The 18,994-nt window shown below is 38.4% G+C and overlaps 1 protein-coding gene across 7 annotated transcripts in view; it reads right to left on the reverse strand.

Annotated features, from left to right (window-relative positions):
* Nucleotides 1-18,994, reverse strand: part of celf1 (cugbp, Elav-like family member 1) — a 34,197-nt gene that overhangs the window by 14,462 nt on the left and 741 nt on the right. For all 7 annotated transcript variants that reach the window (XM_026946799.3, XM_026946798.3, XM_026946795.3 and 4 more), the window contains exons 2-8: nt 14,776-14,816; nt 3,313-3,500; nt 2,946-3,028; nt 2,796-2,844; nt 1,553-1,687; nt 831-910; nt 483-644 (exon numbers count right to left, since the gene is read on the reverse strand). In XM_026946799.3, the coding sequence (XP_026802600.1) occupies nt 483-644; nt 831-910; nt 1,553-1,687; nt 2,796-2,844; nt 2,946-3,028; nt 3,313-3,490 (687 nt within the window). In that variant the 5' untranslated portion in view covers nt 3,491-3,500; nt 14,776-14,816. The remainder of the gene's footprint in view (nt 1-482; nt 645-830; nt 911-1,552; nt 1,688-2,795; nt 2,845-2,945; nt 3,029-3,312; nt 3,501-14,775; nt 14,817-18,994) is intronic.

Here is an 18,994-nt window from a genome sequence, read left to right on the forward strand (position 1 = left end):
CAGCAGAAATCAAGATTCATCAGACCAGGCTACATTTTTCCAGACTTCAACTGTCCAGTTTTGGTGAGCCTGTGCCCACTGCAGCCTCAGCTTTCAGTTCTTGGCTGACAGAAGTAAAACCCAAAGTGGTCTAGGTCAAACCAGAACATCTGGCACCAACAGTCAAGCCACAGTCAAAATCACGAGATCACATTTTTTGCCCATTCTGATGGTTGACGAACATTACCCGAAGCTGCTGGCCCGTATCCGCATGATTTTATGCATTGCACTGCTGCCTCACGATTGGCTGATTAGATAATTGCATGAATGAGTATGGTGTACAGGTCTTATACAGTACAGGTCCTAATAAAGTGTTTGGTGAGTGTATATTCTCTTTGTAAATCAGCGATATCCACAATTACCAATAATCACAAATACCTAGAGACAGAAGTATAAACCAGGCCTTATACAAGTGAATGGGTGCAGTGCTTAGCTGTACTCACTGCGAGGTACTGTGGGCCTAGCGAGTTGAGGCCAGTTAAATTTCCCCACATGGAGGCAGCATTGAGTTGCTGCATCTGCTGTTGCAGCTGCTGGGCCATGCGCTTCTGTTCCTTATCCTTCTGTGTGTCTGCAAACTTCACCACGATTGGGGATGAACAACCCTGATCAACGACATAAACATTTTAAGCATATTATATATATATATATACACACATACATACACACATACACACACACACACACATACAGGGTAGCAAAGACGGATATTATGGTGGAAAGAAGGAGAAAAAAAAGAAAGTAGACACAGGGAAGACAAGAACATTACAGATAGTGTTGTACTCTAGTACCTCCATGGTCTGTGACTGGTGCATGGATTTAATGGCAGATTGTGCCATCTGTCTGGCTGTGAATGTGACGAAGGCACAACCTAGATGGAGTAAAAGCAAGAAAGACAGGTTTGTACAGGTAAACCGTTTCTTCCTTTTCTGAGTGTCCTCTGCCCTTATCCTTTTGCTTTTTTTTTTTTTTTTTAAAGGTCATGCCAAAGCTGGGCAGTTTTAAGTAGTCAATCTACAGAAAATGCAGCAGGCAATATAGACAAGAGCACAGAATTACTGTATTTTAGCGATTTTAAAGCGTTTTCAGGAAACTAAAACCACTAATAATTCTACTAAAGTACTAAAGTATAATATGAATAATTAGAGTGCATTTTGTAATTTTCCAATTCCAAAAATCTTTTGAGAAGCAAATTGCAATGAAAAATATCAACAAGTCATTCCCAACCAACACCACAGGTTCTGAAAGTATTCATGTCTTGCTAGTTGCCTTTTAAGAGGCAGAGCCAAGCAGCTCTGTTATGCCTGGGGTGGAGCTATTTGATCATTTCTAAGGGATCTTTAGATCAATTCAAGAAACCCTGCTATACAACAGCAATACTTGAGTACTTTGACTTTCACAGAACTGTGAACTGTAACTCTGGACTTTATTTAAGCAATGCTTAAATGCATAAATGTGTAGTCTTGTGAAGTTAAAGTTCATGTGTTTTAAAGCGGCACTGAAGCTGCCTCACCACGGCTCAGTCCGTCAGGTCCTCTGAGAATGCGACACTCCTCAATCTGACCGTAAGGGGAGAACATGAGCCGAATGTCGTTCTCGTTGCATTTCTTAGAGATCATCCCAATAAAGAGCTTTCGGTCTTCTACCGCTGAGACAGAGAGAAAAGGTAAGTGTTTAGTATTTATTCTTTTATTTCCAAATATAAACAGTTAACAATGTGGTTTCTCCATCATACAACAGCCACAACCAACAGAGACGGCTGATTGGCAGAACACACCATGCTGCGTTTTTTCCCCAAATGACAATGCAGTATGTTACAGTTTCAGAGATCTCCTGCCATGGTGTAGCACTTCATGTCACTTTTCAATTCACGTCACTTCACGCTGCACAATAGGAGTGTTGCATAGTAGGACTGTTTCTCCCCCCCCTTTTGGTCCAGTAAAAGTTTCCCTCATTAAAATTCTACCAGTATCTTTTTTTTTTAGAGAAGGTTGTGTTTAACACTGCCCAATATTAAATGTTTTGCCATGTTTTTCTTATCCTATGTCTATCCATCTGTACAACTTGCACAGCTACTGAATTAAACTGCAGCACAAAAAAAAAAAAAACCCACAGATCTTTCAGTTTTTAAATCCATGCCCTCTCATAGACTCAAGGGCAAACCACAGGTTTGCTGACATCACCAGAGCGCTGTCTAGGCTGTGTGATCACATGGCAGCCACAGTAGGAAAGACACACACACACACACACACACACACACACACACACACACACACACACACACACACACACACACACACACTATGCAAAATAAACCAACAAGCTCATTCAAAGCCAGCTAAATAATTTGACTCAGAGTTAGAGAGAGAGAGAGAAATGAACATGTGCATTCAAAGCAACACACTTATAGATTTTATAGATGCTGCGGTCAACATCGTTTTTTGGGTCTTGCTGCTAAAAACCTTTTGTAAAATCTTTTCATATCCAAGATCACAGATAACACTGAATTTTGGAAGAAGAAAAAAGGAAAACTAGATATATGATCTCTCACATCACAGTGGTGCAAAATAAGATTCACAAGCCCTAGTGGTAGACTCAGTACTGACTGCATTCTCGTTCTGAGGGAAAGAAAGTACACCTCGGTCAACAACTGGAGTGGATGTGGCTGACAAATCAGATTCAAAAACAGAATTAAGGACCATGTCTTAATCCCATCGTTAACCCCCTCACTACTAATAAACCCATTAAATACTTACAGTTGTTCTTCTCACTGTCTGCTGGCTTCATCTGAATGGGATGATGCATCTGGCACATAAAAGCACACATCAGACTTTCTAAACTTTATTCACACACATACACTACAGCTATTTCTCAATTCAATCGCAGTCCACTTATAGTCTACTCACCCCTGGAAGAATTTTCATATTGTGAAGGGCATTTTGTGCTTCTAATGCTGATTTGCGTGTGTAATATGTGATGAAACAACAACCTGCAAATAAGGTGGGAAGAAAAAGAAGTGAAACAATGCTAGCACCATCATCATGTCATTAACTCGAGCTGTTCTCATATCACCAACAACATGAAGATTAATACCAGATAGTCTTAACATGATGCTTGCATGATTAAGTGTATGAGCTATATGCTAGTAACATACAGTCTCTTACAAATTTTACATTAAGTTAATATCACAATTTATTCTGCAAAGAAAAAAACTGAGAATTTGTGTAGCTCAGCTCAACAAATTATGTGACCTATGAAAGACCAGTCTCAGACCTTTGCTTTGTGGGGGATTCTGACTCCTGTCTCTGAGGACGTTGATTTCATAGACGGCACCGTAGGGCTCAAAGAGCTCCCGCAGCTGCTCTTCTGACCAGGAACGAGGGATTTGACCCACAAACATTTTTATAGCATCAATGTCAGGCTGGTCTGGATGGTCCAGTGTCCCATTCATCTTCTTGGTTCTGAAAAGGAACAACAAAATCCTACTCAAAATAATGTGGAGCAATACCAAGCTAAATTTATTTTAAAAAATGGCTTGTTTCAATTCTTATTAGAAGGTAGTCTAAAACTAGCTATGCATCTTGTATTAGTTAAGTATGGATGGGGTATATGATGTGCTGTATTTACAAGACTGAAAATAACATTGGAAAATGAAGGAGCCTTTCTGATATACACATTGTGGCTGTAATGTGCCAGGAATATTTATTCATTTAAGTTTACTGATACAGTAACTAAAGCATCGACATCATCCACTGACGTCCACGTGTAGGTACAGACACTAGAAAACAGCACTGCACTCAACAGGGCAAATTTTTTATATGGGAACTAGGACTCAATTCACATTCAAGCATACCTTACCTAAATTGGAATAATATTTAAAATTAGGTTTTACTGACAGAGAGGTTGCCCTCAGTGAGGCTAACCATGGACTGGCCCACCTGGGGAAATCTCATGCATGGTGGAGGCAGCCATTCAACCTCGTGTTATCCTGATGGTTGATGTAGCTGTCTGAGAGAACCAGTATGTGGTCTGTCGTGATTCTCTCTTTGATAGAGCCCCAAGCAGAACCCTTTCTTTAAAAAGTGCTGCATCTGCAGCAAGCTAGAGCCTCATCCTCATGCTCAGAGAAAGAAAATGTTTGTGTCGTTTGGTACGCAGTGATAGGCAGTTACACCACTTGCAGCTCCAGCAAGCCTCCCGCCTGCGGGAGTACCAGCATCCTCAAAAGAAGCCAGCGCCGCACATTCTGGCCTGGCTGAATCTGACTGGTAAACAAAGTAAGGTCTGCTACGTGTGTGCGGCAATATTGCTTGAGGGTGTTTTACTCAACAGTAAGTGCAAAAGCATGCCACTTTCAGCATTCAAGTAAACAGTACGTAAATCTCTTAGAAAGGGGAAAAAAGTCTTAAGGAGTTCAGAAACCAGTGCTACATGTGCAACAATTTTTCAAGAAGTTAGGACAAATACATTAAGACAGATACATCAGTCAGCTGTACTTTTTCACTACCATGGTAGAATTAAAATGTAAAAATCCTCACTAATGACACAGCAGTGTATCGATATGATACATTTTCAAAACAGCAAAATTACTATATGATTTACCAGACCACAAAACACCAAATCATGAGATTTGCATAGCTCTGATCCATTAGAAAAATAATGCCAATCAGTATTTGTTCCATCTTATAAAATTCGGCACAAAGTGTGTAAAAAAGAGACCTATTCTGCTGAACAGTGTTGATGTACTTCTCGTGATTAGTCTTCAGCAACTCAGCCTTGACGCAAAGGGCTGCTTTACCTAAATGGTGTAACACCAGGCTTTAAATAGCACTGTCTTTCACTAGCCTACTTGTTCAAACAAGGAGACTACACAGACAGAAGACAATAAAATCAACGAAGTAACCAAAATCAATCGGTTGCTGTATTTTAGGGATGTTTAAAAATCAGCACCAGTGCTTATTTATCGTGAATTATGAAATTCAGATTTATAAAAACATTTGAAGACGATTATAAGAGTTATAAATTATGCAGATAGGTGCTAAAGGGTGCTGGGTGACCGGAAAAGATTTTGACATCAAATCCTATGGGACTGAGCAGAGTGGGCATTATGACAACATAATTTCATATATTGTAAAATAATAAAACAATCATCATTACTGTCAGGCATCAGTGCTTTTACAACTCCTTTATTACTGCAGAAAGTAATTGACTGCACAATTAAAAAAAAAATAATTTATATATATATATATATATATATATATATATATATATATATATATATATATATATATATATATATATATATATATATATAATTATTTTTTTTTTAATTGTGCAGTCAATTACTTTCTGTATATATATATACACACACACACACAGACACACACACAGACACACACACAGACACACACACAGACACACACACAGACACACACACAGACACACACATTTAAATAGCTTTTAAATTTTCACATTTTCATAATTCATGAAATAGTAAATTAAATTAATTTGTTGTAAATGCTAGACAAACATCAATACACCCATCATGGCCCCTATTGGCTTTGTTCAGAAAAATTGTAGATTGTAAAATATATATAGCAAAACCGCAGCAAAATCATATATCACTTAAGCACTGTTTTAAGGCTGGCGCTTTCCCCAATGAGCATCATACAAACTACAACTGAACAGGACACTTTCTGTTCCCAGTCCCACAGAGTACCCCCTCCTCCCATACAAACACACACAGCCTCTTAATGGTGCTCTGTGGGACATATCTGGATATCTGTGATCTAACGGCTGGATTCTACAAGCACTTGCAGGTGTTTTTTGTTTTTTTTTTGGTCTCAGTAGTCTCAAGCAATTCCGCACACGGTCATTAGCATTTTTTTTTTAAAGTAGTCCCTGAGCATTGAAACAAGGCAAAAATGACAATAGTATTTCACCATTCCTCTCAGAACTGTAAAACTGCTGACTGTACGTAGTGTACAGTCAAAGTGTTTTATTTAGTAGTGTTTTTTTATTTATTTTGTGCTTCTGGGTTTGCAGTTACTTTCCTAATAAGGATTAAATTGTTCTCATGGTAGTGGTAAAGCAGACATGGGGAAGAACTACGTCTAGCAACAAAAGCTACATTAGACCTGTCAAAGCAAGGGGCAAGTATTCAAAACTAATTCCTGGGCATTGCAGGGCTACTTCATGACTGTTTCAGGCATGTTAGGCTACTAACGGGGAGGAAAAAAAAAGGCAGATACTTAAAAGTTTATGTACACATAAAACTCTCCAATAACTTTTAAACAAGTGACTATACCGTGCCTTGAAAAGCTCACTGTGTTGTGGTGGTCAAGTGTGTTTTCCAGTTGAGAACTGGTGAACGGAAAAATATTTGGAGGATGTGGACTACAGGAGGGAGAGGAAAAAAAAAAAAAAAAAAAAAAAAAAATCACCAAACTTACCACAAACAAATAATTAACAAGTACAGAGTAGCTGTACTCACACTGAACTTGAGTTCAGACTGCAGTGGTCCACCATCATCTCTGGCAGAAAGTCCAGCTTAAACGAAGCCATTTTCTCAAACACAAATCCAATACTGCTTCTCCACAAAGCTACGCCGCAAAGCAACAGGCAATCTTTGAGTTAAGCCTCAAAAGTAAAAACCAAATCCACGCAACGCAGCTTTCCTGTCATGTACAAACGACAAAAATGCCACGGGAAGGGCCTGCTAAGTAAAGTGCTCAAGATTCAGTGTTTGTAAACAGAGAGCTCGAAGGGGCTGGGAGAGAAGACGATAAGTTGACTTCATTAAGGCTGATCAGGACTCTCCGAGGGAAAACAAACCGCAAAAAACAGTACCTGAAGACGACAAACTCAAATCAACATGGGGCAAAAAGACACAGCACTCTGTGATTAACACAAGCTTTAGCAGCTAACGGGGCAGGGTCTGCTAATTGGGCCAGGGCTGGACAAACCACTAAAAACCACTCCCCTGATCCCACAATGAAAAGTGCTGATGGATGGGGACTTTTTTGTGAGCTTTTCTCTTAGCCAAGCAGAACAGAGTGCAGCGTCAGGTAAACAGAGTGTCAGATTGATGCTGATAAAAGCCGCTGATCGGCAAGCATGAATGGAGACCGGTAACACGCTGGTAATCCCTGTGTGGATGCACCCTAGGGCACAATCGGGTTCCAGCACTATGCCACCATCCATGCACTTTTCCAGTGATGAGACTGGCTATTTGTGGTCACAAGACTGTGTCTTATAACTCACTGGATCATAGTTAGACAAACTAAGAGAAACTACAGGATGGAAATATTTAATTTGTAGAATACAACAGCTGTTCAAAAACAAAAGATCTAAATAATGAGAGAAGAAATCAAACACTTGTGTAGGATTACGCCAATCCTGTGCAGATTAGCGCAAATCCTAGTTATAGTACTGGACAAGTTAACACTATTACAAAATGTGAACAACATAGCCTTGCAACTCAGGCTTGGGACAACTGAAGATAGTATCGGAAATAGGTGACAGATTCCAACTATAGCGATCGCTATCAAATTGGACGATTTAAATGTCTGCCAGAAAACATGATGTCTGCAGCTTTAAGATAGACAAACATAAATTGCAAATGGAAACATACGTTTCCTTTTAGCCCATTTTGTATCCTGAGCCATAACCTGCTGTCTAACTATAGAGCAGAGCAACAAAACATGTTTCTCTGATGCATGCTAGCTTCTCAAAACATGAATCGAGAATCAAATTAAGAAATGATGTAGTGTTTATCAGGGCGACTTCACTATACAAGTTTCTCTGTACTGTTCACTGCAGAGCACCTGCTTGTGTATTGGATGTAATATTATTTACATATTATAGTGCGCTTAGTTATAGCTATTAACCTGTTTGGTTTATTTACGGTACAGTGCCGACTACAGTTTTGCAAGCATTCCTGACCTTGTTAACAAGTAATTAAGAAAAAAAAAAAATTGTCTAAACGCTAATGCTAGCTATTACAGCTTCAGCTGACTCAAGGCCAGTTTCTTTTACATCATTACAGTGGAAGAAATAAAGTGTAAATGACACACATTGCGTACATACTTCCTCCTTTTCCCTCCTCAAAGACATAGGCAGTACTACCGTCTTTTGGCTATAGTTAGGGGGCACAACAGGACAAAGCCATAACACACACAATTTCACAGGTCTACTGTAAATAAACTAAGCGCGCATGAAAGCTTTTGACCAAGAGCACTGATTAGAATACAAAGGCAGGTTGATGATGAGCATTGTGTCTGCTTGAGTGTTCTCCATGGCCACTAGCCATATCCTTCTGTGCATCTACATTTGCATCCTATTCGTACACCAGTTTCCGACTAGAAAACAACCTTGAACACCACAACACAACGAGTTTTGATATAGTCGCTGGATTATATCAAAAGTTATTGGAGAGTTTGAAACAGTTGAAAAGGCAAGTAAAAGCAGCTTGCTGTTTGCTAAGTCAGTCAAATGATTTCTTACTGTGAAAGTAGGCGGTTCTTGGATAGGTTTAGCAAAAAAAAAAAAAAAGTAAAAATCATATGCTAAAAATGCTGTAAGTAGGTGCCTAGCGTTCCACTGTGCCAAGTCTTCAGTTGTTGCTGAACTACAACATGAAGCCAGTGCCTTAAACAACAATACCAATGACTCCCTCCTTTGTTCTGTTCTGTGGAAGCCGCAGTGATTCACTGGCCCTGTTTCTGACAGTGCGCACATGCAGCAGACAGATTCAAACCAGGCATGGTGTAGGCTGGTAAAGTTGTCATGGGTTAGTAAAGTTAAAACAAACACCTCCACACAGCTGCAAGTGTGGTAAGTTTGAAACACAAAAGTGATAAAATAGTTTTGTGTCAAACATACAAACAGTCTATCTATTGTTCAAACACTGTCAGTGATCAGTCTGATGACTATTTGTCAAATGACTTTGTCATTTTTGAGTTCATTAATATGCTTGACTTGGCTAAAATTAGGGATGCCACTGAAAAAGGTTGTCCAAAAAATTGTGAAAAATAGCACTGTCAATTTTTGGAGGGGAAAAAAAAAAAAAAAAGGATGTAAATTTCAACCTAAAATGTTTATGCCTAAAATTAAATAGGCTTATTTAATTAAATAGATTTGAGACTTTACAAATAGAGTTAATAGTGATGATAAATAGAAAGTGGTCAAACATTCACTGGTCAGTAATCAGATGCATTCAAACACTAAGCAGCAGATCAACAGAGAAAAATTTTAGCCATGTGGACTAGTGGTCATTTTGTCAGCTATTTTTAGTCACTGAAAACTGTAGACATTTTAGCCATAAGATTATTATTAATTAACATTTTAGTCAATCTAGTCTAGCCAAAACCAATAATTTATTGTCATTTTAGTCTTATTTCACATAAGATTTATCTTATTATCTGATGAAAAACACAGGTTGAATGATTAAGAGTGCATCTTTGCAGAAAGTGTCTGGTCTGATGGTGTCCATTTAAGGAATACATCCAGACATGGAACATGTTCTGATTTGCATATTTATTTTGAACCAACACGATTCAACTGAGGCCTGATACCCTCTTTAAAACAACCAGTACGGTACAGACAACGAAATGTTTTGAAACCAAACATTACTATTTGTCTTAACATAGCTTTTAAAAAAAAGGAAAAAAAAAAAAAAAAAAAAAAAAAACCCAAACCAAACCAAACCCTAATGTTACTACTAAGACGTTAACCTATCTCAGTTTCTTTATGGTTAGCCCTAATGTGCCACTTGAGGTTTGTTGTATTCTTTCCAGATACTGTGTGTCCACACTGCTTCCCTTCCAATATAGCAAGGCATTTGTGTTTTTCTCAGACTCATTACAGAGAAAATGTGCCCAAATATCAGGTCTTCTCTTTCTCCCAAGTCCAACTGTTGCTGTCACTATTTAACAAAGGTTAGCTTGACAGGTACTCCCCACTGTGCATGCTTAGTCCTGATATACCACAGAATACTTGGATTGTAATTTGTTTAAAAAAAAAAAAAAAAAAAAAAAAAAAAAAAAGGTTTTGTCTCCTCTTTTTTGTCAATGAAAATAAAGAGAAATTTTGGCAGTTTTTATTTTTTAAACTACAGTTTAGTCTTGTATTTTTTCGTTAACAATATCGCATGTTGATATGGTCACAATTAGTGTTTAATGATCATCATGGAAAAAAGGTCGTCGACGAAAATTTCTTATAGTTTTCATTAACGAAATTAACACTAATGTGGACATTAGATAACTGATTTGTAAAAGGATTATATTGAAACAGCACTGCTATGTTGTTGTTTTACTGTTTACTATACATTACTACCCAATCCCCTAAAACTCCACAACCCGAATTTCGTGACTGCCGCTGCCCGCAAGCAGATCCCGACTGCACAGCTGATATTATGCGCACCTCTACTCTCCTTAAACACGATATGAAAATTCTCATTTTCCCATCTTTTTTAGGTAATCGGTTCTAGACAAGCCTATTGCACAAGCCTACATTGGACTACGGGCTTACTGGTGGATTAAATCACTAGCTTGTGTGCACAAGCAGATTTCGTGTCTGTGCTATTTGTTTTTTTAATCATAGTTGCCCAGTGGAGAAGTAGGTCCAGTGTGCTGATGATGTAGTGGTGGTCACCAGCATTTCTCCTTCTCTTGTCCAACAGCCAGACAAAGAAATAACTTCACTCCCTTTTGGGAAGCTTGCTGGAGGTGCACAGGCCAGCATATTAGGAGACAAAAATTTTAAATATGAACCATCAGAGGCATTAGAGGTTGGCAAAATTTCTGTCCGTTCCATTTTAAGGGGTGAAATCCTCCATCAAAAACCCCAGGGCTCAATGAATACAGAATCCACAGAACTATAGTTTCCAGAGAACTAAAATGTGCAAGTCAAAAGAAATGCAGCTGCAAAGTCCTTTTCCTCACTGATAACTCAATATGGCAATGTGTGTTCCCTTATACATTTACAGTGAAGTGTGTGTGATGTGTTTAGTCAATCTGGTGTGAATCTGTTGGTTGATGCTGCATTTTAGTCATTGCTTTGGGAAGTCAGTGGTTGCATGGAAAGCTCATGTCATGGAGAGCACTGCTAGTGCAGTTACAAAGATGTCAATCTCAAACATAAGGGATAACGGTCAAGATTGGCTGTTAGCGCCACAAAACAAAAGAGAACGAGCTTTTTTTCCTCACCATTTTCCAGTGACATTAAATGTCATATTAATGAGAAATCCAGTGCAGAACTAATGAGGACAGCAAACGTTGGACTCCAGAAAGTTCCAGAATGCAACACATTCTCTTATGGCAGAGACTTGATTCAGCAAATGTTTTATTAATTTATTGAGAGATGATGAGCGCATTGGCGATGATGGACGTATTAGCCTGAATGTTGAATGTCTGGAAGCTGATCTGTTTAAGATCACTCTTTGTAAGTAGAGATGAAGTGAGGACCAAAATCCCACTGGCACCTCTATCAGCAAGTAGTCCAACTGCATTGTGGGTAATGTAGGAAACTTGTAACCAAAGTGCACTCCGAATTTCATTGTAAAATAAACTGCGGATGCCACAGAAGATCACATGTTAATTATAAAGGTTAATATGCAAGTCATTCAGGCTGGATTTTGAAGGTTGAACATCTTTACACAAGAAATCCAAGAACTTTGAGACTGTATAAGTGGTTTATTGTTACATTTACCAGTGACAATTTGCCATCAATAATTTATGAACCTGTAATGAAAATGACATTGAGTCAAGAAACACAACTACAAAAACACCACAGTGGCTTAATGGTTTAAAGACAGCTGCATGGTGTGCGTGTTATTCACGGCTTGACTATGAAAGGTTGCTTGCACCCAGGGCGGGGGTGGCTATAGTATGAGGAAAGAAGTGTTAGCATATGGTCAGCAGCGTTCCACCCAAAAAAAAAAATAAAATAAAAGATAAGCCTTCCCTACTGCAGAGAGATGTCTGACCTGCAACCACCTGAAATAAGCATACAAAATAAGATCTGGAAATGAAGAAAAATCAAGGAATACCATCCATCTTGCTCGCTAGAAAATGTATAAATTGTCGATGTCAATAGAAAAATCTGTTTCCATCAAAAATATACTTATACTTCATTTGGACACTACATCCCCAGTGTCCCAGTAATCATTACTTCTACTGCATCAACAACCAGTCACCAGACCTGGGCCCCATAGCCATATAACAACTGCACACTGGAGATGCATCATTCCAAGATGGAAGTCAACCATTTAACCACTTAAATGCTTACATTTATGCATTAGGTACAGTTTTTCCTTAGTCAGTAAATATTTCTGGAGCTTTGTGTGTCTCTAAATGGTAAAGCATCATGTGACTGATGGCATGCACTTTAGCATCCATTCTTGAAGGGGGAAAAAAAAAAAACCCACACAATTTGCCTCCTTTCTTAGAAACAGACAAAAACTCTATTCCTGATGCACACAAAAAGCTTGATCCATGTCAATGACACCTTTTCCAAACTACACATTCTCAAACATATAAATAACCAGAAAAAAAAAAGTAATTTACATACAGTCTTTTAAACAATCATCACTACTGAAATACAGACTCACACAAAGTCAATGAGCACAGCCTGCCTGCAGTGCCAGATAATGGAGGTGTTGCCATGCAGGACTAAAATCCACCCACAGACAAGCAGCCACACATAAGTGGTGTGTGTGGAGGTGTGTGTGCAGGGTTAGCATGTAACCAGGGAAACGGCTCATCTTTTAATTTAGAGGCCTTCCAGATTTTAAACAGATTCACTGCACACAGGTTTATTTCATGCTATACAAGTGAAAACCTACAGGCAACTCATGAGGCAAATATAAAATGAAAGTGCACTGTAAATTTATCAAACAGCTTCTGATGCTCTACATCAGAGGTGTCAAGACCCCAGCACAGGAGCTCAGCAACACACCTGTTTTACTTCTTTAGCTAATTACCAACGACTTCATAGTGTTAGTGTGTAGAAAAGGGAAAACAAATTTTGCACTAGAAGAAATATTAATATCTTGAAAGTTGTAACTCACAAGAGATGCCCTAAAAAGCATCATATAGCACTGTTGAGTGTCTCGATTGGTTTATAGATACACACTATATGGCCAAATGTATGTGGACACCTGACCATTGAACCCGTACCTGGCTCTTCCCCAAACTGCTGGTGCAAAGGTGGAAGCACACAATTGTACAGAATGTCTTTATGCTTTAGCATTACAATTCTCTTCAGTGGATCCAAGAGGTCCAAACTTGTTCCTGCATGACAGTGCCCCGTGTACAAAGCAAGCTCCATGAAGACATGGCTTGCCAAAGTTGGAGTGGAAGAACTCGAGTGTCCTGCACAGAGCCCTGAACCCCACTGAACACCTTTGGGATGAACTGGAACACTGACTGCACGCCAGGCCTCACCGCCTAACATCAGTGCCTGACCTCACTAATGCTCTTGTGGGGAAATGAGCACAAATCCCCACAGCCACGCTCCAAAATCTAGTGGAAGAGTGGAGGTTGTAACAGTAAAGGGCGGACTAAATCTGGAATGGGGTGTTCAAACAAAAAGAAGGCGAAAAAAATAAGAGGGTCCAGTGTCCACAGAGGTTTGGCCATGTAGTGTTTAAACAACTGCAACAACATATAAAGGTTGGTTTTTTTTTATGTACATAATGTTTAAAAAAATTCTTTCTTCAGTCATTACACACATTTTTAAACAAAACACCCAAACCATCAATAGGTCAGGAAACTTTAATTATATGTTCCTGATACCACAGCTTCGGCTTATAGGTGCCACATTAATTAGTAGTCATCTGGATGCCTGTATTTTATCATAGTGGACACATTTTACTACAGATGCCTCCATCATAGTGAATATGACTAAACAGATATTTTTAGAAAATGTCTGGATTAGTTTCTGATGCAAAATATTATATTGAATATCTAAAGAGACTACACTTGGTGGTGGGGACAAAACTGGGTGATGGGGACAAGTCTCCAGCATAAGCTATGTCTGTGCTGGTCTCCTTTTAACTCTGGGAGGACACGCTGTGCTCTTGGCATCTGTGCTCTTGGCATTCCAGTATGATTAAAGTCATATTCTAAACAGAAGTTATTTTTGCTCAGGATTTAGGCTTTTGTAGTACAAGTGTAGCAGTAAATCAGTAATTCATTCGCTGTGAAAAGAAGTTATTTACAAATATCCGCTAGGAAAATGTAGCTACCAGGCTCTACATTAACGGTAAGAATTATTAAATATACATATGTCATTCCTTAAAAAACTGGTCAAAGAAAGTGAGAACCATGATTTCATTTCTAAGCAAAAAAAAATGAATGTTTCCTATCCAATCAAAAATCTCACAGCCCTAAATTCTATAAGTTTCATGGGAAACTTGTGTATTTACTAACTTTCCGTCACTGAATATTACGGCAGGGTAAAAGTGTGTAGGGATGAAGTACGTCACTACAGTGAGCTGTAATCAACAGGATGTAGAACTCTTTTGGCCAGATTTCTGTTTATATGCATTCACATGCATTTATCTATATAATTTATAACTTGGGAAAGTGTCTTTAAAATATTTGTACATCATATAACCCACCACACAAAGGTTTTGAAGTGGTTGTTTGAACACACAGTCTGCAATAATGCATGATAATATGCATGCAAACAATTAACAATAATGATCTAGACTTAAAGAAACGAATCACTCACCCTGCAATTGGCGTTTTCCTGAATGGAATTTCACTTTTTTTCTGCAAAAAAAGAACAGAATCTGAGTAAACAGAGCAGCCATCACCACATGCATTAGACAATATCACATTACAGCTCTCTGCTGCACCCAATAACGGGTTTAGCTATGATAAGGAGATTCTCTGCCAATTCTCAGGTGCATTAAAACAGCAGAAATGAGTATATGCTTGTTTGTTTTCATTTAACATAAAAATACATAATATATAGTGCACTACGCGAGGGCCACTTGTTTACTTGCAATCGCAAGGCTTTTTAAATAAACGTGTTGTTCTTGTTTCAAAAAGTAAACTGACCACCAGAGCTAGCGAATTCACCAACCCCTGTTAAGGCTAACTAATGAAACACAATAATATTTTGAAGAGCTCATAATACTTAGAGCACTGAACATGTTAATTGTGTGCATGACCAAAAAGACTGATTTTGGTGTCATCTGAAGACAACACTCAGTGCCTGTTTTAAAATATACACACACACACACACACACACACACACACACACACACACACACAAGTTTTCACTATTCTTTGCTTTTTCCCCCCATGACAAAGGGAGTTTACATTTGTGCAACCTCATTATTTATACCCCAGGAAAACAAGTCCTGGTTAGAGGCAACAACCGAGTTCCTTCCAAAAAAAAAAAAAAAAAAAGGTTTTTCAAGAATGAATTTGCATTTATTTAAAAATTTTCCTATGCAGCACAAACACATGATTTCACAACATATTTGTTTTAACATATATCAAAAGTGTATCATCTCCACCTCTTCTCTCCAGAGGGTCATTCATAACCTCCTGCAGTTATAAACTATGCGTCTCTGTGGTGGACGTGGTGATGCTATGCACAGACACATGATCAAACGTCTTCACTTTTTCTCCTGATATTTTGCTCATAATTTCTCCAATTGGCTTTTATAACACCTAGTCATTTTTTATAATATACACACTAGCTAAAACAATGGCCGTTTATTTACTGTATCTTTAGACAGCCAGGTCAGACGCCTAGGGCTTCGTGGAGGTACATAGTTTCACTTTCACCAGCACACACGAGATGATGGCTACCAAACAAACGACAGTGAGAACAGGAAAAAATCTCAACCTTCAAATACACTGGTATGCCAACATTCTGCTTGCTCAATACGATTGTTTCCTGTACATGACTGGGAACACAGCGACTACGCTGAGGCCTAAACACCGGCAGACAATCAGCTCAAAGTCTGCAAAGCATTTTAACTTCATTTCGTGTAAGTGTACAAAGTAAGAAAAGCAAAGCAAGATAATTACTCCAATGGTGCAAATCACTTAAATGGAGATATTGTTTTTGCTCGTATGCATTGCTGAGTCGATTTTGTAAAAATCGTTTTTTTTTTTGTTTTTTTTTTTTTTAACGATACTTATTTGTTCTTTAATTAGTAGGAAGTTAGTGAAAGATGGATTACAATCAGCAGACTTTTCTTCTTTGTGGAGTTTGTATGGTAACTCAGATGTTGAGACATTGATAGACCGCCAGAACTCATGATAACCGTCTCCGATGGAGCCGGACGTGAGTCTGCACAGTAGCAACGGTAGTACGCATTTGCTCTTTCACCTGGTACTAAGTAACTGTGACAGTCACACTGACATGCACAATAAAGTTATTGAGGTAAGCAGATAATTATATCCTCAGAGTCATGAATATTTGGGTTGCCTTCCAAACAGCATATTTCCTTACTACATAATTTGTCAGTAGGCTACACCAGTGGTGGCATTACTATTTAAGCATGCTACTTAGTGCACATTATTCAGTTTGGGACAGTCCTGAAATTTTCGAGTGTGTACAGACTTGACATGAGCAGCCATGATGAATCTGTGCAGTGGACAAGTGCAGAAGCACAAACTACATTTTGAACTTTTCTTCCACAAGTGACAGAGAAGATGATACTCTAAAATGTTAAATCCAGCAGCTTCGAGTATGCTGTCGTTTATCAGTGCATATATAGAAGATGGATTGTGATTGGCCACAGCAAGCTGGACGATGATTGGCTAGCACTTTGTAGTACAAAGATTATCTAAGAGTTAAAACATTTAAAAATATATTTTTAACTCTAAAAATTATCATTTTTCCAGGTAAGCCACTTATTTGTTCTCTAATTAGTTTAGCGAAATTAGCAAAATAAAAACAAATAAGCGCACAGAAGAATAAAGTATTCCCCAGAGGTTAAGTCTATGTGGTTAGCTCATTTTCTACCAAAATGCCAGTATCTTATAATACTGAGGACCTGAAATGTCGCCATGCTGCTAACTGAGGTACGTGTTCTATCATTTTAAAATGATAAGTTCCTTTGTGTTGTTTTACAAAACAATTACTTTGAGAGAGAGGGAAAAACATATCTCTATTTAAAGCAGCATGAGTATAACCTCTTATATTATATTTACTATATAAGACTTCCTGTCACACCAAGCCATCACACTATCTACATTACCAAGCGACTGAGAGTCCACGCTGCCAGCTTTGCAGATACTAGGGGGTGAAAGTGGAGTCACAGGTTACTGAACTGATCTTATTCCAACATAAAAAACACTTAGTAGTAACTTCACTAAAACAGTCGATCGTTGCATTATGAAAAATACTTTTATGAAAACGGCCAACATTTTTGGGTTTCCCTATAACGTTTAAATAGAAAATGCTACCATGTACTTCAAAATGTCCAGTACAGATGTTCCTCTGTTCACCAATTCTTGCACCACTCAAGTTTAATATTTTTTTTTCTGGGTTAGAAGAGGATAAAAATGCTTCACTTAATGCTTTAAACAAACTGTTCAAGTGCTCTTTAGGTATAAATATAGACAACAGCTGATCAAGTTACACAGGTTCAGCAGTAATGTGCTCTCTCTGGCATCTGTCTCAAACTAAACTTACTTAAATTTACTTACACGTCAACTCATCTACAAGAGAAGCTAAAAAGTGGAGCTCATATCATCTCAAATCCTAACGTCTGATTATCTTAACAATCATAAGCAGACTGTGATTTAAGATCACACTAATAATGGCATTTCTAATTCTAGTGCTCAAAGCACGCACGTCTTTATATCAGTGGTTTTCAAAGTGTGAAGTGTGAAGTGGTTGGTTATTTGTTGTTTTTTAAATTTAGCTGCACATTATAAGTTATATTTGTTATTCTTATAGTTAGTAGCATGTTCTGGTCTTTCGAACTCAAACCTCAGTAATTCAAGCAGGTCTGTGGATCTCATCTACCTGAACCTGAAGATTTATAGCTCTGATAAAGACATGTTTAAATAATGTTTGTGAAATAAATCTGTGATGTGGGATCCATGGGATTTGTCTGCATTTGGAGCGGTTCCTGGCTACATGATGTCTGAGACCCTCTGCTTTCCACAGGGTTAATATATCCTGTCACACTGTGTAAAGAGCAAACCCCACATGGCCATATCACTCCATTAAGTCTACACATTATACATACTATATACACCTAGTGCCAATTCCTGGAAGTTTCAGTGTCTTGGTGGAAACATCTCATCACTTTTACACCATCAGTGTAACTTCATGATTAGATTACTCAATAATCTGGATATTATAAAGACATATAGCTCCTGTGATCCTCTATACCTGGTGAGAAGGCCTGGCTCAAGAAAGCAGGCCAAGGACCTCCACTTTTTCGAAAAAGACAAAAATCCGAACCCTTAAAAGCCTAGTTTTATATTCTGGTAAGTATATTAGCTGAATAAATACGAAACCAGAGCAACCTGAAGGCTCAGCTCCTTTAGACAATGTTAAAGACCAGAATGGGGTGTGTGGCTACTTTCGGTTAGCTAGCACGCTAGCGCTGTTTACACCATGCGCAGCACCAGCAAATTACAAACCTAACTTATCAAATAAGTTTAATATTAAAACTCGTCTTCATTCGTTTTTTTTTCCTCGGGTCTTTCTTGGTTTAAAAGCATGGAGTCCAGAAACGACAGCAGGCGCCTGTGTAGCGACATCACAAGACACAGGCCTTGCAGCAAGTAACGCTTAGCTTCGTGGCTAGCTGTTGACCAACTGAACGTCTCTGCTCATTTATTTATAATATCTACCTGGAGAGGGGGAAAAAAGTGGTGAATGACGGTGCGTTTTTCCTGTTCGTGCTCTAAGACTCAAATTAAACGGACACATTGGGAATTTCATGGAGTTGGCGAGATCCTAAGTT

Source organism: Pangasianodon hypophthalmus, chromosome 25, assembly GCF_027358585.1.
Source record: "Pangasianodon hypophthalmus isolate fPanHyp1 chromosome 25, fPanHyp1.pri, whole genome shotgun sequence".
NCBI classification, from domain to species: Eukaryota; Metazoa; Chordata; class Actinopteri; order Siluriformes; family Pangasiidae; genus Pangasianodon; species Pangasianodon hypophthalmus.